At 34.7% G+C, this 21,140-nt stretch overlaps 3 protein-coding genes across 8 annotated transcripts; 1 reads left to right on the plus strand and 2 right to left on the minus strand.

Moving 5' to 3' along the window:
• Positions 1-260: 260 nt before the first annotated feature.
• On the minus strand, positions 261-10,544 carry LOC108607335. Of its 3 annotated transcripts, XM_033294640.1 has the most exons (6): positions 5,167-7,024; positions 4,746-5,053; positions 4,364-4,655; positions 3,387-3,534; positions 2,909-3,271; positions 261-2,836 (listed from the first exon to the last, which is right to left on the minus strand). In XM_033294640.1, exons 1-6 carry the CDS (start codon positions 6,903-6,905, stop codon positions 284-286), a joined length of 5,403 nt encoding a protein of 1,800 aa, XP_033150531.1. In that variant the 5' UTR covers positions 6,906-7,024; the 3' UTR covers positions 261-283. The 3 variants fall into 3 exon arrangements, with proteins under 3 accessions (XP_033150531.1, XP_033150530.1, XP_017853506.2); XM_033294639.1 differs by having other exon boundaries at positions 4,364-5,053; XM_017998017.2 differs by lacking the exon at positions 261-2,836 and adding an exon at positions 10,300-10,544 and having other exon boundaries at positions 3,063-3,271; positions 3,380-3,534; positions 4,364-5,053; positions 5,167-7,029.
• A 4,330-nt stretch (positions 10,545-14,874) lies between these two features.
• LOC108607340 (transcriptional activator protein Pur-beta) lies at positions 14,875-17,874 on the plus strand. Of its 4 annotated transcripts, none has more exons than XM_017998023.1 (9): positions 14,875-14,975; positions 15,449-15,639; positions 15,731-15,793; positions 15,862-15,974; positions 16,075-16,177; positions 16,231-16,364; positions 16,485-16,606; positions 16,789-16,894; positions 16,961-17,874. In XM_017998023.1, exons 2-9 carry the CDS (start codon positions 15,597-15,599, stop codon positions 17,117-17,119), a joined length of 843 nt encoding a protein of 280 aa, XP_017853512.1. In that variant the 5' UTR covers positions 14,875-14,975; positions 15,449-15,596; the 3' UTR covers positions 17,120-17,874. The 4 variants fall into 4 exon arrangements, with proteins under 4 accessions (XP_017853512.1, XP_017853515.1, XP_017853513.1 ...); XM_017998026.1 differs by having other exon boundaries at positions 14,876-14,975; positions 16,246-16,364; positions 16,961-17,873; XM_017998024.2 differs by lacking the exon at positions 14,875-14,975 and adding an exon at positions 15,087-15,148.
• Positions 17,875-18,778: 904 nt separating this feature from the next.
• On the minus strand, positions 18,779-20,762 carry LOC108607338 (NADH-ubiquinone oxidoreductase 49 kDa subunit). Its single transcript, XM_017998021.1, has 6 exons — positions 20,622-20,762; positions 20,433-20,554; positions 20,265-20,374; positions 19,998-20,199; positions 19,733-19,920; positions 18,779-19,571 (listed from the first exon to the last, which is right to left on the minus strand). Exons 1-6 carry the CDS (start codon positions 20,711-20,713, stop codon positions 18,882-18,884), a joined length of 1,404 nt encoding a protein of 467 aa, XP_017853510.1. The 5' UTR covers positions 20,714-20,762; the 3' UTR covers positions 18,779-18,881.
• Between the last annotated feature and the right edge of the window lie 378 nt (positions 20,763-21,140).

Below are 21,140 nucleotides of genomic sequence, written 5' to 3' on the forward strand. Positions count from 1 at the left end.
ATATAAATGTTGATAAATGTTTGTATGTATGAAGTGTCGGCTTACGAACAAAATTTATTAGGCGGAGTCTTTGGTTATCTTATTATTTAATTCATAAAAACGGCAGCGCCGGAGATTGCTAGATATTGCTGGCTCTCAGATTAGCTTTTTATAGTATAAGTATGTACTAGGCATGAAAGTATGTTTACATGAAGCAGATTAATTTATATATTTGTTATTACTTCAGTTACTGAAGTGCAAGTGTTTTTTGTTTGGATTTGTTTTTTTGTCATATTTGCTGTTATCAAAATCCACTGTAGCCACTCATGTCGGACGGCTTGAGTCTTTCAAAGACGGTTAAATGGTGGGGAGTATGACCATGAGCATGATGATGATACCCCGTGTAGTTAATATTTCCTTGCGTGGGTGCAGTATGACTATAGTGGCCATATGGATAGTTAGGACTGGGAACATGCAAAGGAGTGGAACCAGCCTGCATTCCATAGTGACTATGCCCGTAGTCGGGACTTGGAGTATGCTGTGAGCCATAAGCTGGCCCATACATTGAGTTAACAGGCGGCATATGAGCCATATATATTTGAGGATGCGCATGTGGATGAGCATGAGGAGTTGCATGCGAATGCGGTATATTGTGCTGTCCTCCTGGCGATGTATGTGGACTGCTATTAGCAGCAGCTACAATCGCGGCGCTAATCAAATGATTTGCATGATGTGAATAACCGTTTGGACTATGTCTGGCATATTCGGTGTTGTTGTCGCTGCTAGTATTAAGTTGTGGCACGCTTGAGATGCTATTGTGTCCAGTACTGTTTTCATTACTTATGCTTGCAGAGGAGGCTGCAAGATTGCTTACGGTAAAATTAGTATTGATCACAGCATTGGTGTGGGCTAATGTGGATTCCGGGTGGACTTGTGGTTGGCTCTCGTGATTACACCGCCTATGATGTTGCTGTTGTTGTTGTTGTAGCTGGTGAAGTCCTAATAATCGACTTTCGACAGCAGCTGCTGCTGCAGCAGCAGTGGCCGAAGATACAACGCTAGTCTCATGCTCTCTCATTGCTGGTATTTGATCGACTAGAGACTCAAGTCCCGACAGGCTTTTGCGTGACATGTCCGATGTTAATTGACCTACTTGAGGACTTAAATTATGTTGATGCTGATTATGCTGCTGCTGTTGTTGATGATGATGATGTTGTTGTTGTTGGAGATGATGGTGGTGGCCGTGTGGGTGCGGGGAAGGAAGGATATATGGACTGCCATGCCTTTGGTCTTCGTAACGCCAATGCTCCTGTGTATCGCTCTGATAATGTAAAGGTACTTCAGAGCTTTGTGGCTGTTGCTCATAGTGCGAGACTGTGGAGACTCTCTGGGTCGATTGCAGATGTTGGTTTGATATCATCCAATGCTGATAGTGTTCCTGACTATGAGAATGAGGCTCAGAATCTCGAGCTGGACTAGAAACCACATTAGAGCCATGTTGGCTCATCGCAAGGTCTTGTTGTTCTTGTTCTTCTAATCGGCGATGATTTGCCGGCTCAAACTCAACTGCAGCACACATATTAGGCGAACTCGGTGGTGGTGTTTCCCCTAGATGTGGTGCCGCTACCCCATTGCCAACACCAACTCTAACCCCACCACCTGCTGCTGACGGATTTTGATGAGCGGGTAACAAACTATCTGTAGCTGAAGTATCTATGGTATGACTTTGATTTTTACTTAAATCGCTAAGTACTAGCTGATCTACTATTGTTACTGGTGGTGTATGCGGCGTATGTGAGTGTGAGTAAGTACAGTTGAGTGCTGGAGACGCCATCGGTGATGCAGAAGCAGTATACAATATATGAGATGGAGGAGGCGTATTATAAAGACTCGGTGGGGCATGGTGACTGTTCTGTGGTGATCCCGTAGCTGTATGCTCCATAGTAATTGTGTGCATGCTAGCTATACTCGCGGAGGCTCCAATTGTAGACTGTGACGATGAGCTGGGATTAAATTGATGTCTCGGAGTAGTATTGGTATTAATATTCGTAGATTGTTTTGATGACAATACATTTTCCGGGGTGGGCTTGAGCTTTTTTGGCCTGCCTCTCTTTTTTTTGGTAGGTGTCTCTCCAGCAGAAACAATGCTGCAACCAGTAAGGCGGCCATCGTCGTTGTTATTATCTTGGACATTTCCTGTTGCAGCTCCAATCATAGATAGGTTTAGTATATTGTTAAAATCATGTTGTGGGATTTGCTGACTACTAATTGAGATCTTAGTTCTATTCGCTGCATCAATAAAATCCTGACTCTTAACTTTTTTGGGCCGACCCCGCTTTTTTTTTTCTGGTTGTGGCTGCTGCTGTTGCTCCCTATATAAAGGTATATAGTTGTGCTGATCAGCATTTGATCCAGAAATTGCAGTCGCTACTGGTGCTGCTTGGTTCCCCGTTATATGACTGCTTCGTAACGGTTCTTCAAGACCGACGTACCCAAATTCATCTCGATTAAGTGCATTATGTATATTTGTACTGTAGTCCAGCTGCCCAGAGCATTCAGTGTTGCCGAGATCATTACAAGCACTGGTATTATCTCCGGCAATCAGACTTGATTTCTGATCTGCCGGCAGATCCATATTACTTGAGTTTGCCTTATTCAAAGCTTTAAGGGGATCTTGTTGCTCACAGCACTGTCGTATGCGTTGCTCTGTAAATATACATTCAGTTTCGTCCATATGAGGAATTAGACCGTTAAGAAAATCACGGAATTTCTTCAATGCGGTATAAAACGGAACTTTGTCTGCTGCGCGTGGCAATTGAGCACAGCGTGCCGACGATGATGGCATCACCCAAACATACTAAGAATAAAAAATAACGTTTAATAGAAGAGGTCATAACTTATTTTTTTTTTGTATTTGGAGATAGCTTACAGTATCTGTGCCTTCTACGCGATCAGGCTGGCGCCCAAAGTGGAACTCTTTTTTACCAGAGAATACTTCAAAAATTAATTTTCCATTAAAAACGGCAACTTTTGGTCGATAACGTTGGAGCTTTTCCAGCAAAATGCGACTTCCCTCTTTAATTTCCTTGCGCGTAAGATCGGCTGATCCTTTTGTTGCACGAGCCACCATGTTTGTGAAGCCAATGCCGTGCTTCAACAACGTGTGATCGTCATCTGCACTCATCTGTTCCTCTGTTAGTCCAGACAAGTACAGGCATTTCCAAAAATGATTGCCAGGTCCAGCGTAGTGATGTCCCTTGTACGCCGCAAATAATCCAGGGTTTATACCAACCTATCGAAATAAATTACACAATATAAAACAATTTAAATTTATTTAATTTTGTACAATTAAACAGTGCAAATAATATGCACTATGCATAAGTACATGGACGAAATTTACAACTCACTATAACGATATCTAGATTATCACATAGATGATCAGGTATAGTACGCTTGATAACCTCTGCTTCCGACATCCCATTGAATCTATCATGCTTCTTACGCTCCTTGGGCTTCATATCTACCAGGTTAGCATCTACAGTGCTACTGCTATCGCTGTAAGCAACATAAAGAGTAATGAGTATTTTTAAAAAAGCTCGTAAAGGCCAATTTAATTTTTATTAGGTGCTGCGTCGGCAGCGACGTTTGTATGGCGCGTCAGCTTGTGACCCCGCTGTCTATATTGATAATTGAAATGTAAATAATTGCTAAGCTGTTTATCCGATCGTTCTGAATTTTTACAATCGGTCGAAAGCTTGACTAGGCAATTTTGTGATTTATTTCAGATTTTTTTTTTAATGCTTTATATCGTTTTTTTTGGATTTGCGGGGGAGGGGGAAGGGGGGGGGGGGATAAATAAATATAATAATAAAAAATAATAAAAGCGTAGTGTCCTGGAGCACGTACATACAAAATTTTGTTGCTCTAGCTCTTATAGTTGCCTGAAGACACGCACTCATACAGACGGACGGACAGACGGACATGGCTATATCGACACAGCTCGTCGAGGCTAATCAACGAATATATATACTTTATGGGGTCTGCCACGCCTCCGCCTTCCTCCCTGTTACATACATTTGAGCAACTTCATAATACCCTTTTCCTTTTTTTACAAAAATGTCAAAGTGTATAAAAAACAAGGACAAATTGGAAATAATACCTATAAGTTTAATCATCTAACAACAAAATATGTATAAGTTTAAATTAAGTTTTTAAATTCACAGTTATTGATCAATTTTCCAACGATTTTAATTAATATTATAGGATTCATTTGTTTAATACATTTTTTATTTTAATGGCTTTTTTTTAATAAAGCTTATCTTAAGCTATTTTATTTATGGATAATTTGGTTGGCTTTAAGTAGAATGTGTTTTGAAGTACTTACCCTTGTTGAGAATGTGTTACTTGCATAGTTTGAGCAACACCATTCAGCTTTTTTTTACGACCTCTCCGCTTTGGCAACGTATCTGGATCAACAACGGACATAGCATTTAAGCAGCAGCTAGAGTTGTCCGCCTCTAACGAGTGCTTACTAGTTTCAACATCATGACTTGACTCCTTAAAGGATGACTTGCTGTTTAGATGATGGTGCTTTTGTTGCTGTTTTATGTTGTAAATATCAGTAGTCTGATTAACATTTCTACACTCCGACATTGACAAAATTGATGTACACGAATCTGCTGGAACAGTAGGATAGCCAGATATATTGCCTGTATTATTACCTATATGGTGATGATCGCGTGGTGACATGATACGCATTTCTTCACCTATAAAGTTAAAAGGATCAACTTCAACATGTCGTGTGCCGGTTTGCTTTGGGCTTCCAGAGAGAGGTGCAATAGTATCCGCCTGAGCTACGTTTTGTATCTGATTATTTTGTGATGATACCATCTCTTCCTGCTTAGAATGCACAACAGTCTCAGGAGTTAGCCCGAGAACTCCTTGATGCATTGGATGTTGCGTGGTTCCTGAATGGGTAGATGAACTATGCGAGTTTGGAGTTAGTACGTCTCCGGCGCTAGTTTCATATCCATCATCTTGGTTTTCCGGCTTAGGATGGCTCGGCGATAGTGTTCTGCAATATTTAATTGAGAAATGTTATAAATTTGCATTATATTTTATTTTTTGTGTGTATTTGAGTGCATAACTGATTTATTTTTTTAAGGACGTGTTTCATACATTACTCACAGTTTGTATACTGAGCTAGGATCCTCACGAAACTCATCCATTACAAGATCGTGGTAGCCAGTCTGTTGCTGTTGTATATGTGCTTGACATTCTAGATGATGTCCCTGCTGCTGCTGTTGGCACTGGATTTGTGTTTGCGATTGATGTCCATGTGAATGATGAATACCATACAGTTGGTCATGAGAATATTGACGTTGACTGTAATTAGTGTAAGCCTGATGTTGATCTTGTTGCTGATGCATACTTTCTTGATGTAATGGATCCTGAATTCCTTGATGTTGTTGTTGGTGCATTTGTACGTACATATTGCTTTCTAAATGGGTTTGAAGATATGTCGGATGTTGTGGGCCAAAGTGTTGCTGTGTAATGTTATGGTGTTGCTGCAAGGGAATCATGTGATCAAAAGACTCTGTCCCAGTGGTTTCCTTATCAATTTGATGCAAAATGTTGCTAGGGATGTGGGGATTTGTTGTTGACGGCGTTTCATGCTGATTGCGATAAATATGAGCACCATACCCATCCGCGGAGTTTAAACGTTCTTGCTGCTGCTCCTGCTGTTCCTTAGGGTAGACATTAGCATTTATAACACCGCTTTGTGTACTATCGTAGTCGTCATGGGGTGCCCAAATAGCTCTGCGTCGATCAGCCGTTGTTGTTAATGCTAGTATAGGAATTCTTACATTCAAGTTAGAGGAGTCTTGTGCACAACCATCGGTTTTGTCATTTGACACTAATGTATTAGAAGAATCGGCTGATGTATCCACAGATGTATTATTATTGTAAAGGAGATTATTATCGTAATGCTGTTTTAACGGTATTGAGGAACCTCTTGATGTTCCTGGTGCTGCCACAACCAGCTCAACACTTGTTACAAGCGCTTGCTCTGGTGCTATATATATATCTGTCCCATATGCATCTATTTCTTGATTCTCCGATAGTTGCTCTAAACACTCCTTATTTGTATGACCTTTTTCTTCATGTTTAGAATGAAAATCATTTGTTTTAACGCTTGCCGTATCACAATAAGTATCATTTCCTGAACAGTTGTTGACAGTTTTATTAGATTGTGTTATACTAAGCTCATTTCCTTTGGAAGATGTTTGCTCACTTACAGTATGACTACCACATGGTCGCCTCAATACTGGACCACTGCATTCATTCTGCTGGTAACTACCCTGTTGACTTGGATAAGCAACAGTTGCTTGATCGTCTTCACTCTTGCGGGTTCCGATATTTACTTGTATAATATTGGAATCTAACGACTCAGATTTCTTTCGCTTGCGGCTCACGTCCGCACTATCATCCACCGCACTTATACGTGGGATGGTTTCAACCGATTTGTGGTTCCCATCAATGACACTGGGATCGGGGGAAGTATTGGAGCTATTAGTATCTGTATCACGCTCTAATTTTTGCTCGTGCACAGTTTCGGATTTAAATGATTTGACCAGTTTTTCATCAGCAATAGCATTTGAATCCATTCCAGGACCTGGGAATTTTTGTATCCTTGCGAATATTCGTTTGCAAGCTGGTTGTCTTTCGGTCAATTTATAACTAACTTTTCCTGTTGCTCGGTAAAAAGCTTTGACTAATTCTTGCCGGGTCAGTAATATTGACCAATGATTCGTAATGGGGTGAATTGAAACTATGCTTATTGGCAATATTCTCACTCTAAGCGCAAATGTGAGGGAATTACTTATCAGCGGGATGTTTGCTTGATAACAACTTTCCACTTGCATCTCCCTTCTAATTAAGCTCCAAAAACGTTAAAATCGCCCAGTCTAAAATCTTTCAATTGTTAATATTTTATTTCCGGTATTTTTCCTAATAGCTTTACTGGGGCTAAGGCTTGATCAATCATATCTGCAAACAGAAAATATATAAGTTTTACAACTTTTTTTTTTAATAAATAAGCAAATTAAGTATGATGTTAGTCAAGCATATTATGTAGTCATATACTTAATAGTGTTTCAACTTGAAATCGATGAATACGCACCCAAAAAAACAAGACGATGATATTATCAAGCAATTTTGTATTGTTTAAAACAGTTTTTAGTCTATTGCCTACAATAATGGGTCAATATACGATTTTAATTAGAAAATGTCGCCACTTTTCTAAGTTTCCTTATTGATCGGTTGACAATTCATTGAAATACCAATATAACACATAAATTAATGTCGGACATAGCACAGATTACTTTAATATTCAATATGAAAAATATTGATCAAGAATATATATACTTTGTGGGGTCTGTCACGCCTCCTTCTCCCTGTTACATACATTTTCGCAACTTCATAATACCCTTTCCCATTTTTTTTACAAAAATGTTAAAGTGTATAAAAATAGCAGTGACAACAATAAATACGCACATATTAAGTTTGAGCTAATCAACACTTTCCCAGCTTTTCTTTAATAAATGGAACCCCCAGACCCCATAAAGTATTTATACATATATTCTTAATCAGCACGACAAGCTGAGTCGATATATCCATGCTCGTCTGACACCGCGCTGTGCGCATTTCCAACGTCGCTGCCAACGCAAAGTGTAGCGACTCTACGGACGCTACAGCGTATACGTGCTGTGGATGCGAAAGCTGTTGTGTTTGTGTGTGCGTGCATATGATTGCTACGATGAACTAGTCAAAGTGTATGAAAATGTTTTCAACTCCAAACATTTATGCAGCGCATGTTTATTTTTCCGGTCAAATTAATTTTAGCTTCATTTTAGATAAGAATCTGGATTTTTATTTTGCAGTGCATATATTTTTGTTAAAGTTATTAAGCGAGTAAAACATTGATTCAATCGTTGTTTTGCTAGTGATATATATATGATTATGTGGCAACTCTATATTTATCTAAACTGGACACTGACTTGTTAAATAAGCTAGCAAAGTATTCTGCTACATACATACGTGTATATACGCAATTTTTTTTATATACATGTGAGGAATTCTGCCACAAATTGTATAACAAATTAAGAGAGAGAGATGTGATTTAGGCTAGTGCATTCACTTATTGGACACTAGATATCACTTTCATATGTATATTTTTTGTACATACATATGTATGTTGTACATATGAAAAGACTTTTGTAAACTGCACATTGTTTTGCACAAATGGTGGCGGCAGTGAATTGGAGGGAGTTCAATTTGAGCTCTTATAGTGTTTCACGTAAATGCACGTAAAAACTGCAACTGCAACAAAGTTCGAACGTATGGTACGTATATGCGAGCTCATCGATAGGTACACAGTTTCATGTATTTTATTTATATACTTATAATACTTATGTACTAACTGGTATGCAACCCTCACGATTTAAAGCAACTATTATATAGCCCTTCTAAGCGTAAGTTTTTTTATTGTACTATTACAATTACTGTGATGAAGTCTAATGGCATAGTCCTGTCTATAGTCAATAGTCACAATAAGAGCTTATGGTAACTTATGTACTGGCCAATATAGAATTTTGTTTATGCTTCCTTATTTTGAATGGGAATCATTGAAAAAGCCTTAAAAACGCATGAAAAGTCGTCATAAACTATTTAGGCATGATGTACGAAAAGTGGATTCTATTGCGCAGGTTTGCAATACATACATATTGAATACATATTGTACGTACATACATACATATGTACATATGGGTATCAGCATGCAATGTTAATGTGTACATACGGATACAAACATACATATGTACGAGTATGTAGAAGTTTTCTAATAAACGCACCAGATTGTGACTTTTTATACACTTTTCCATTTGCTTTCAAAAAAAATGGAATGGGGAATCATAAAGTTGTACAAGTGTATGTAACAGGAAGAAGAAGGCGTTACAGTATAGGTATATATTTGTATAGTCCTGATCAGCAAGACAAACTGAGTTAACCGAGCCATATCTATCCGTCCGTATGTATGAGCAACATAATCTCAGAAAAATTTCAACAAATGACATCGTGCTGTGACGTTACCTGTAATGTGTGTATGCGCGTGCGTGCGTTGCTGCGATCCTTTATGTAATCAAAGTGTCACAAAAAGTGGGACACGGGCATCAAGATCACTAGGTTTTCAGTGAACCGTTGCAGTAATTCAAATAGTAATTTTGACAATTTACAGTTTGTTCTTTTATATATATTTTAAATAATCGTTATCAAATTTGTCCCTAAATTGACCCTCAAAATAAAATTAAGATTTGTCGGAGAAAAATCCAAATTAGCAGTCTTGTTAGGGACAGAGTTCGAGGCATCTTTGCATGAACAATAGTTAAGAAAAAAACAACAGAGTAAACAGCTGATTAATATGAGTGAGTTGATTCACCTCGAAACTTAATAAAACTTGCACTATAATGATTAGGTTATCAATAATTATTTGTGAGCAATCAAAAATGTCTATTTAAGATTTCTGTGTACTATTTTCCATTAGTTTCAAAGGATACCCATTCGATGTTTTTCTACCGTCTGCAGACAAATTTGAGTTTGCTGGAATCTTGATATTTGATATTTCAAAAAGCTAATGGTCAAAATCTAACAAATTTATTTTCGTGGGATGGTAAGACATCGGTCAATAACTACACGAGAAATAATGATATATATACATAAACTTTCTATATTTTACACTTGTTGTGGAAAGAAGTGGTGAAGGCGAGGCCCAATTAAGTCAAAAATTCTTGATTATTTTTATGAACACAATATCTTTCTAACTAAATGTTGTTTTGTTTTTGCCACTAAGCTCTGAAACTCTATAAAAACAAAACTTTTTTACCGATGAATTAATCTGTATTCTAAGAGAAGTAGTCAAATTTCATTTAAATCGGATTGCTTTTATATATAGACCCAAAAGGTTAACTGCAATTTTTCGTAAAACACGTAAAGTACTCTCACTGTGTAGTATGTATTTTCAGTTAAGAGCTAGAGTAAGAGCTTTTTTTATACAGATATTTCTTATACAGATTTTAATATGTTCACAAATAAGTTATTAACAACAAAAAAAAAACAATAATATTTTAAATCAGTTAAATTTAGTCATGTATATTTGAATTATTGCCCACAAACACAAAGTTTATCATGCACAAATGCACGTATTTCAAATTTGTTAATAAATTATGCTCATTGTTTAAGAGTATTATTGTCATACATACATACCAAAGATAGTCATGCGTTGCCTTGCTCACAATAATTGTATACTTTATGGAGTCTGCCACGCCACTTTGACATTTTTATAAACAATTGAAAATAGTATCACTAGTAGTAGTATTTGGGCTGTATCATCCAAGATTGCAAAGGAGATGTGAATGGAAAACTACACTGCGCTGACACAGAGTGAGTTTTATGACCGCCTATTTTTCCCCGAAGTTTTGGCAAAACTGTTGAGTGTCAAAATTAATGATTTTAAATAAGTTTCATGATTTCATGACCCGTTCTATTTTAATAACTTTCTGATACTTATTTTTATTAAACCAGTTTACTTAAAGTGAAATGTTCACAAGACAAACATCGCTGACCAGCATATTGTCTACCAATTATAAGATTCCCATTTTTCCAAATCATAATTTTCGGAAATTATTGATTATATCCTGTTTTTTAGTTTTAATAAAAAGATTGATCAAATGCAAGAAAAGCAAACAATATTTTCCCATATTATTATTTTTTATAGGCCCGGAGGCAGAATTTTTTGAGCAAGTTTATTACCAATAGAATTTAGATATTAAACGTAAGGGAGGAACACTGTTGTGTTTCAAATAGTTTCACAGGGTGTAATGCACAATTAATCTACGGGGCGAGTGAAACGACACTTCTTTGGAAAATAGAAGTACATAACTACAAAAGTCGTCCTATTTAATTCCGTTATTTTCCTTATAACTTTTTATTCTTTCACGGGTTACTAATTTTGCATTAGAAAGCTTTAAAAGATATGTACCTTTTGTACGTCTGTGAGATTTGAATATAAAGAAAATTAGTTTTCAATAAATGTATTTTACAAAATGAATTATCTCTTGTCACTTCGTAAATTTAAATTTTTTCAAATCAAATCAAATTAATATAGATATTATTTCGTATAGATTTTTAGTTAAAATTTAAGATTTTTATCATTTGCAGTTTTCCCTGATTCTCCGGCGCAAACCCAAAATGGAAATGCTCCTGTGAAGAAACTTTGGATTATTATATAGAATTTAGTACACATTTCAGAAATCGGCTTTTATCACCAATTATTATTACATGTCAGTCAGGACAAATTATTTATATAGATAGTATATAGATTTTTATAGTTTGGTGTGTCTGTCCAAGTCTAACAAATTTAATGTTGTACCGTGACACAGAAATATGAATCCTTATAATCTTAATTATAATAGAAATATTCTTTTCAAAATGAGCAAAACTGAGTACATGCAAGTTGAATCAATTTATATTAGATTCATAGTATTCAGGCAGATTCAAAGTTGTCAGATCTCAAATATTTAACTACTTCTATTTTCCGAACAAAATCTTGAAATTGTGCTTATCGAACTCAAAAATCTGTACGTTATTTATTTTTTTTTTTTTATTTATTAAAAGGAACTTAAATTCAGATTATCGAGCATAAAGTATCATATATCTTATGTTCATGAGCATTTCAAACTATGTACACATGAACGGAAAAACCTAGTATATTATACAACAGATTAAAAGACTCAATATTAATTTAAATTGTTGGGGACGAAACTTTGCAAATACATACATAAGAGGAAGACATTTAATGTAAAAAGTACATTACTTAATGAACTTGCTTACCTTATACATATGTATGCTATTCACGGATATAACAACAAAAAAAGTCAGAGACAAAAATAAAAGATTTGGTCGGCTTGTTGCTACTCGTACTTATTATTTCGGATTTTATGGTTTCAGAAGAGAGAGAACAATAGCTCTTACTCTTCAGCTCTCGCTCACAGGGAACACAGTAGCACGGATATAGCGATGGGGGCCAGTACCAACACTAATACTTTTGCCGAGCATACACACGAAAGATGTATATGTATACATCGTATCTGTGTAGGCATGAATACTCACACTTTTGGGCGGCTGATTGAATCTGTGTTTGCTTTCTTGTATACATGTATTTTACATATGTATGTACTTTTGGGCAGAATGTTGAAATTGAAAAATAATTACACAACAAAGTGGATTCCAACAAATTGACCTGGACTTACTGGTCTCAATAATACTGGCTATATATGGATCAAAACAATAATATTTTAATTTGTTTGTTGTACAACATGTATGCACATTTGAATGTACATACTTATGTGTATTTAAGTTAATCTTTTTGTTGCCACGAACCGAACAGGAGAACACAATAATTCCGTATCAAAAATATTTATAAGGCGTCGCACATATTACAAGGAACATATGTGTATGTAGCATCAGTATATATCATGAGCTACTTTATTTAAGACATCCGAGCTAAAAGCGAACGACCGAAGCTTACGAATAGACATTAGAGCTGGCAAATAATGCTGCAAAATTATCGAAGGAACTTTCGATATTACTGATAGTTTAAAATGTCGATGATTACTACTCCTATCGGATATTTTTCAGCATTAAATTTCTGTTTTTTTATTTAATTTTTTTTGAACTGACTCGGTTTTTTTTTTAATCTACATATGTATATATTTGGCATCTTCAACGCAACCTAATCATCTGTGACTTGTCACACCACTTACTGAATTCGAAATTTTTTTAAATCTTAAATCTTGCTGAAATTGTTTTGACAGCTAACAAACAGGACAACATTCGATTTTAGAAATTCTAGCCAAATAGACTTGATTTTTTTCATATAGCTTATATTTTACTATATTGAATATTTATACAAAGAATAAATAGAGAACTATAATAATGGGATAAAAATCGTGTATGTTATTATTCCCTACTGATTGCTGGTTATGTATGCATGTGACATATAACAGCGCCACAGAAATCGCTGCCGCTTATTTTCAATTCCAAATGAGAGTATTATAGTATTCCGATATGCTCCGTTCGAATCCTTGGTTTATGCTTAATAAAATCAATATTTATATAATCAACAAGAGTAGAATTTCACATCAATTCCAGTTAGCTGCCACATTTAATAAGTGTGCGCAGTGAATTCGAGACGCGTAAGCTGTTATGTAAGTGTTTTTGTGAATGCGTCGAGTGTGTCACAGAAATTTCAAACCAAACTCAAATCGATATGATTTTAGATGCCACATATTTGTCAATATTCAGCCATATACATATATAATACATAAAAAGTTTTTTAAAGGTCATTAAATAAATATAAGTATAAATACATTTCAATATTGCAAATGTATCTTGGCAACGTGGCCATTTTTGATGTTTGCTTTAATTTTGACGGCTTTCATTTAAACAACATTTACTTCATTTATTTTTTGCCAGTTGCTTTCTGACCAAGGAAGCCATAGGAGTCTATCGGTAGATACCGACATGAATAATTTTTATCTTTTAATTTATTTTACAATTGCAAAGTTGATTTGCGATTTGCTGTTCACAAGCAAAATAACAAAAGCTGAAATAGTTAATTTTTTGTTGGGGTCAATATTTAAGCATTTGCATTCAAATTAGCAGGGATAAGTTACAAAAAATATATTATTATCCGCTCTATGAAATATAAAAATAATAATGCAGAATCATCCGTTTACACGGCTTAAGTACACAAAAAAAATTAATAATAATTAATAATTAAATAAAAATTAATTAATAATCTGTGTCACCTACGGTTTTGTTATAGAGATTTTAAAATCTATTTGAGCAAAAATCTACCGAGATTTCTATGTCAGCCCCGATAGAACATTCCCGTTAAGTGTTGCAAACTACAACATAAGCATCTTCTTGCTGTCAACGGTGCTCTCCAAAGTGTCATGCCTTCATAGAAGCTCAAAGCGCTGAGCAAAGACATAATTTCAGTATTTACCCGCATCATGAGCAAACTAAACTCCTTGAAGTTATTTAGCTGTCGGACATTTGCGAAAACGAATTTAAGATGCATAAGAGCTCAGAAGCTAGACGAGCTCTTGTTTCAACGCACACAACTTTTAAGCAGTAGTCAAAAAGTGATCTTCTATCTTCTATTGTTAAGCTGTTAGAAAAGCTGCCAGCGATTCAAAATGGATAAGATACGCTTTTAAATCTTTCATAGTAAAAAAGTTAAGGATAAAATTAATTCAAAGTGACTTTGAATAACATGTATCGATGCATTTGACTTAAAAGATCCTTGGCCAACATCGATGTTTACTTAAATGGGAAAGTTGTATGGAACTCTACCGATACTCGTCGATATTTTCAAAATTAAACGTCGAAGCTATTATGAGCATCAAGTCACGCTTTTGACGGATCGATGTATGTCCCATGGTTTTTTTTAATATCTTCACAAATTAAAAAAAAAAAAAACAAAAAAATGAATTTCATATTTTAACACTTTTTTCTTAATATAGTTTTGCAAGCATATATTAACTAAGCACAATATTTTTCTTATATCAGTTTACCTGCATTCCATTTGTTGTGTGTGATGTTCTGAATAACATCGATATACCACTAAATATCGTACGGAAATATCAACATTCATTTATATTGTCTCACATCACTAATTTACAGCTCTCATTTTGTTTTTGCGGATGATATGTGCCAATTGCGCGTTTGATGTTATGTTGTTCGCATCTCACTCAAGGCATTGGACATTTCTTATTACTGTACTGCTCGCATATTCTTGTGGATAATACTTGCTAATAAACCATCGATTGTTGTGCAGCACTAATTGCTAATGTAAAGTAGAACTGTGGTGTTGTGTACGTATAATGCGCGAATAAAATTTAATTTATATTTAATAAAAAAAAAAGAAAACGATTTAAATTGCTATTAGATCGCTTTTTGATTCTAGTCATTTAATTTTAAATTCGGAAATTGACGGAACTTAACATTACGTTCAATACTTAAATGTACTACCTGCAAATAGATATATGTATGTATGTACATACATAACTAACGTTCAAGGTTTTTTGCCTCTTAGTTATGAAAATTTGTAAAGCACATACATTTCATCATAAGGAAATATTTTCTGCAAAACTGTAAATGATAAATGTTAAAAGGCTTTTGTTGTATCGAAAAAAAAAAATAGGTTTTGCTGCTAGTCGTTAAATTGTCCTTTGCGACGCGAGGAATTGATTCTCTGTACGCCAAATACAAACATATACATGTGTATTTTACAAACATTTATTTTTTAAGGAAAATTTGTAAATTATCAATACTTTTTAACTTTCAGGTGGACAAGTAGAGAGTTGTGATCCGGCTCATACGCTTGGTAAACCCTGTTAGAAGGTAACCGGTATAGGAGAGGGCAAGCAAGTTAATCAAACGACCTGCCGAATTCGTCTCGAAATCAAATTACATATTTCAGTTATTAAGTCGTAATGTCTGATCTTGGAAGTGGCGACGAAGGCATCTCAGGATCAAGTAAGTACGATTTTTTAAATTTATTATTAGATGATTTCTGAGATATTTACTAATATTTTGAATATTCTTTGCTTTTGGGCATACTTTCCAGAATACAATGCAAGCAATATGGAGGGTTCTTCAAGCAGAAATGACTTTGAATCGTCTGGTAAAAGTACGAACATAAATGAGAAGAAAATCATACAAAACATTACGTTCTTACAAATGTATTTTCTTTTATAGCTAGTAGTGCTGTGGAACAAGAGCTAGCAACAAAAATGCTCCAAATACAGTCAAAGCGATTTTACTTAGATGTAAAGCAAAATCGACGAGGACGATTTATTAAAGTCGCAGAGGTACTTTTCCTTCAATGATTAAAAAAATGGAATTTTAGAGATAGTTTTTAATTACTTATTTACTAGTTTGAATTAAAATAAATGTATGGCATGTTTCTAGATTGGAGCTGATGGACGAAGAAGTCAAATATATTTGGCACTATCAACCGCTGCCGAGTTTCGTGATCATCTTTCGTCATTTAGTGACTACTATGCCTCTTTAGGTAAGTAATTCTATTTGCTATAATTGATATTTATGGATTAATAATCAATAAAGCTGGGAAAATTGCAGGGCCCCCAAATACAGACAATTTGCCGGAGGATGGAAAACTAAAGTCTGAGATGATGATAAAGGATAATAGACGATATTATTTGGACTTGAAAGAAAATGCCCGCGGACGATTTCTTCGAGTAAGCTTAAAATATATTTGCTTTGCAAGATCTTCCTAAACGTTGCAATTTTTATTAACTATGTACTATCTACATTATTATTTTGTGCATAGTAAAAAAATTGCTTAATATTACTTCCAGGTGTCGCAAACAATCACAAGAGGTGGGCCAAGATCTCAAATTGCTTTACCAGCTCAAGGGATGATTGAATTTCGAGATGCGCTAACAGATTTGTTGGAAGAATTTGGAGTTAATGATGGCGGGTAATTATAAAAAGTTGATTTGATTTGATCAATGAGTTAGGCTGACATATATAAGTTATTTTATTCAGTAGTTATGACTGAGTGAGATCGCACCGTCTGAACACAGCTACAAAATTGTTATATTTGTAAATTAGTAAATAATAACTTGAATTCAATATTCTCACTGCATAATTTTTAATAAGCTTTAAAGGTGACTTACCAGAAGAACGTCACATGAAGGTGGACAACAAAAATTTTTATTTCGACATTGGACAAAATAATCGTGGAGTGTACATGCGAATAAGTGAGGTGGGAAATTACGGAAATAACAAAAAACTGGAGTTATAATAATAGATTGATTTTCTTCTTATTAAGGTTAAGAACAACTTTCGTACTTCAATAACCATTCCGGAAAAGTGCTGGGTACGCTTTCGGGATATATTCAATGATTATTGCGATAAAATGAAAAAATCGTCCGATTCAGTCACTGCCGATAACAATCTACCAACAACTACTATAAATAATCTTAAGTAATTGGGAAATGCTTGATTTACATTATGATCAGCTATAAATAGGCACACGTTATATAGAAGGGTTTTTTCAATTTGTATGCGCTCTGAATAGTTTATTCATCAAATCTAATGTTTATTGATGTATAATAAATGTTAATGATTTAACGGACGACGTGTAAATATTTATGTAGTCCAGATATACATATATATTAATGTTATTTGAGCGCGTAAATTTGAAAAGCACTTCTAATTGCATAGCATATACTTATCAAAGTATAATTTAGCTGATATGAATTAAATCAAATATTAGTTAAATTTCTTTAATTTAATAGTTTAAACTTTTAGCATAGCGTTCAGTTTCATTAGCTGAAAAGAATCGTTTGAACGATAAAAGTATTACAACTAATTGAGTGTTTGCAAAAAATGTAACCCACCCTAACATTGTAATTTATTAATTTTTCATCATTGTTTTAAAATTGACCAAAAAAAAAAACAAGACAAACATTAGTTGGTGTAAATTTCTTCCCATGGGCTTGCATATGATATGCATAAGAGAAGAATTGTCCTATTTGAAGTAATCATGAATCTGTTTTCATAGGATTAAATAAAATATTTTCAATGGAACTTCATCAACATAGCAATTATAGGGTAATGTTTTATTATCTGGGTGTTAGAACAGCCTGTTTTAAACCTAAGTTGCCATCGTTTTTTGCATCATTAGTATATAGATAATATTTTAATCTTCGGATTAAATTAAACAATGAACTTATAAATTTAACTGTTTGGTATATATAACTATATAAAAAAAACATTTAATCGTGAATATGTACGTTACACGTTGTTAAAGCTTTTAGAAATATGTTATGAATAACAAAATGTCTTAAATTAATTATTAAAACGTTTATAAAACAAAAGTTTGAATGTGATCACGTAGAATAACAACTTATTAGGTATGATAAACATAAAATGCATAGCAAATACAAATCTATACTCAACAAATATATCTGTGTGATGCACAGTTTTGTATTTAAGAACATAAATTTTTAAAAAATACGTATATATATTCATATGCATTCACAGAACACACAAATTCTTATAACAAAGTGAAAAATGCAAAATATGAAACAAATAAAAATTTCATAGTGTTTATTTAGTATCAATATTCAGCTTATTAAATTATATATAGATATCTTATTAAATGTTTATATTAACAATAACAAAAGATTTGAAACAGCAATATAGAGAGAACGTGCGCTACTTCAATACATAACTATAACATGTACATATGTATGTTGTATTTCAAAGTACATACATTAACATGAAAATTAAGTAAAACTATTACTAGGTGAATGACTCGATACTTGCCTGTGTATGTATGATACTCACACTGTAGAAGAGAACACCAAATAAGGCAAATGCATATATTACAATTACGCAGTAAAATTATCCTCAATGTTGTTTGGCAAAACTATTAAAATATTTTAGGAATTTCGTGAAGAATAAATATGTATATGAAAACAAACTTAAATAAAATGCGAGCTACTATTATCATAGAATATTTATCTATTATCCAAAAACTAGTAACATATTAAGATAATAAGTTTTACAACTGTAAGTATTCCCTAGCACAATTAAAGCATATATGTATACATATTCATATTGGTTATTCAAACACGTAATATTTTTTATCTCGAATTCAATCGGTTTATATATATTTTCCGTTAGCAAATATGCACAATACATATTACAAATTTATATGTAGGTATTTATATTAACCAATATTCTTATCGATCGATTTCTCCAAAAACGACATCTAGTGTGCCAATAATAGCAACAACATCTGCCAACATGTGTTGCTTTCCAATTTTTTCAAGCGCAGCCAAATGTGCAAATCCAGGTGCTTTTATCTTGCATCTATAAGGACGACTGGACCCATCAGCAACTAAATATACTCCAAACTCTCCCTTTGGCGCTTCAATCGCTGTATATGTTGCCCCTGGTGGAACTTGATAGCCTTGGGTAAAAAGCTTGAAATGATGTATAAGAGCTTCCATCGAAGTTTTCATTTCAGAACGAGACGGAGGCGTAACTTTTGCATCGTCCGTTTTTATTTCCCCAGCAGGCATTTTGTTTAGACACTGATCAATTATCCGTAGCGACTGTCGCATCTCCTCAATACGACAGAGATAGCGATCATAACAATCTCCTTTAGTGCCAATGGGCACATCAAAATCGACCAAATGGTAGGCATCATATGGCTGCTGTTTTCGCAAATCCCACCTAATCCCAGATCCTCGCAACATGACTCCGCTGAAGCCATAGTTCAGAGCTTCTTCAGCAGATACAATACCAATATTCTCAGTACGCTGCACCCAAATGCGATTTGTACTTAGAACATCTTCAACCTCGTCCAGTCTTTCGGAGAATTTCGATGCAAATTCATATATGTCATCCATTAATCCCAGCGGCATATCCTGTCAATATGATGATATTGGTTATTCAAAGAATAAATAATAAAACATACTTTTAACGAAATAAAAAATGATGTATTCCGATTCAAATCTTATCATGAAATCTGTTTCAGGGATACACCGATTTTCTCTGTTGTGATTTGTGTTAAAAACTTAGTAATTACCAAAGACACACCGCCAGGTCTAATATATGCTGCGTGCATGCGTGCTCCAGAGACGCGTTCATAAAATTCCATCATTTTCTCACGCTCCTCAAAAAGCCAGAAGAAGGGAGTTAATGCACCAACATCCAACGCATGAGTGCCAACAGCCATAATGTGATTTAGAATGCGAGTTATTTCAGCAAACAATGCTGAACAGTTGGTCGAAATACAATAAGAATATCATCAGATTGAATAATATAAATGACGAACATAGTATGTAACTTACTTCGAATATATTTTGCTCGCAGAGGCACATCGATATTCAGTAACTTCTCGACGGCTAACGAGTAGCACTGTTCATTGCACATCATTGACACATAGTCCAAGCGATCAAAGTATGGCAGAGCCTGAGTGTATGTTTTATATTCGATTAGCTTCTCGGTACCGCGATGCAGTAGCCCGATGTGTGGATCCGCACGAATTACAGTCTATAAGCAAATATCCTAAATTACATTCATTGGGAATCGAAAAATAATCTTACTCTTACTCTTACCTCACCATCGAGCTCCAATACAAGTCTGAGTACACCATGTGCAGCTGGATGCTGTGGTCCAAAATTTAAAGTCAAGTTGCGTACAGATTTTTCCACTGGTACCATTTTGTCTGTTCAATAGTAAACAATAACATATTATGGTTTACAAAACTATAAGCATTATCATACTGTTCCATGGTGGCACTTTCCACAATGAGGTGACTTCATCGGGATACATAACCGGACCACTGAATTGTTTCATAAACTCTGGATCAGGATACCATTTTGCAGCTCCGCGATGCTGATTCGTACTAAAAACACAAAATCGTAACAGTAAAAGCATGTGTTATGTAAGATTGACCAGGAATCTTTGTTTACCTTAAAATACTGCAATTTACAGCAGCTGCAATTGATTGCGTTTTAAGCAGGTGGACACCAGTGCCCAAACGCTTTACAATATTGATAAGCATTTTAAATAGTTAAAGCAAATTAAAATCACGGGCCCTAAGTCTACTTATAAGAAGCAAACTGTTAAGTAACATTAAATACTCAATCGGGTTCTGTAAAAAATGTCTTCGAGGAGAGCAATGCTCGCCAAACATATAACCATTTACTGAATATAAATCATGCAATACATGAATATGTATATTGTCAGTAAATTAATAATAAAAAGAAAGTTCGCCCAGTGTATGAAACTTGAATTGTATTTATATTGTCCTAATTCAAAACTGCGAAAAACATAATAATATCGGGCTTTATCGATATATCTGAATCAATTTATTATCCAGGCTCGGTTAAAATGAACAACCATCGTCGACTAAGTTGTTGTTCCGGTTTTGAATTACTTCATAATAGATATAGTAATTTTAAATGAAATGGGATAATAATTTTATCGTT

The sequence above is a fragment of the Drosophila busckii genome, chromosome 4, assembly GCF_011750605.1.
Source record: "Drosophila busckii strain San Diego stock center, stock number 13000-0081.31 chromosome 4, ASM1175060v1, whole genome shotgun sequence".
NCBI lineage: Eukaryota > Metazoa > Arthropoda > Insecta > Diptera > Drosophilidae > Drosophila > Drosophila busckii.

Bases quoted from the DNA above. Each gene is read 5' to 3' on its own strand.
- LOC108607335 (XM_033294639.1), bottom strand. From the start codon at position 6,905: ATGCAAGTGGAAAGTTGTTATCAAGCAAACATCCCGCTGATAAGTAAT. The intron at 3,535-4,363 runs GTAAGTACTTCA...TGTTGCTTACAG, and splicing joins GTAACACATTCTCAACAAGG to CGATAGCAGTAGCACTGTAG. The intron at 2,837-2,908 runs GTAAGCTATCTC...TTTTATTCTTAG, and splicing joins GCGTAGAAGGCACAGATACT to TATGTTTGGGTGATGCCATC.
- LOC108607340 (XM_017998023.1), top strand. From the start codon at position 15,597: ATGTCTGATCTTGGAAGTGGCGACGAAGGCATCTCAGGATCAA. The intron at 15,640-15,730 runs GTAAGTACGATT...CATACTTTCCAG, and splicing joins CGAAGGCATCTCAGGATCAA to AATACAATGCAAGCAATATG. The intron at 16,178-16,230 runs GTAAGTAATTCT...TAATCAATAAAG, and splicing joins TGACTACTATGCCTCTTTAG to CTGGGAAAATTGCAGGGCCC.
- LOC108607338 (XM_017998021.1), bottom strand. From the start codon at position 20,713: ATGCTTATCAATATTGTAAAGCGTTTGGGCACTGGTGTCCACCTGCTT. The intron at 20,375-20,432 runs GTATGATAATGC...ACTATTGAACAG, and splicing joins GAAAGTGCCACCATGGAACA to ACAAAATGGTACCAGTGGAA. The intron at 19,572-19,732 runs GTAATTACTAAG...TCATATTGACAG, and splicing joins GACCTGGCGGTGTGTCTTTG to GATATGCCGCTGGGATTAAT.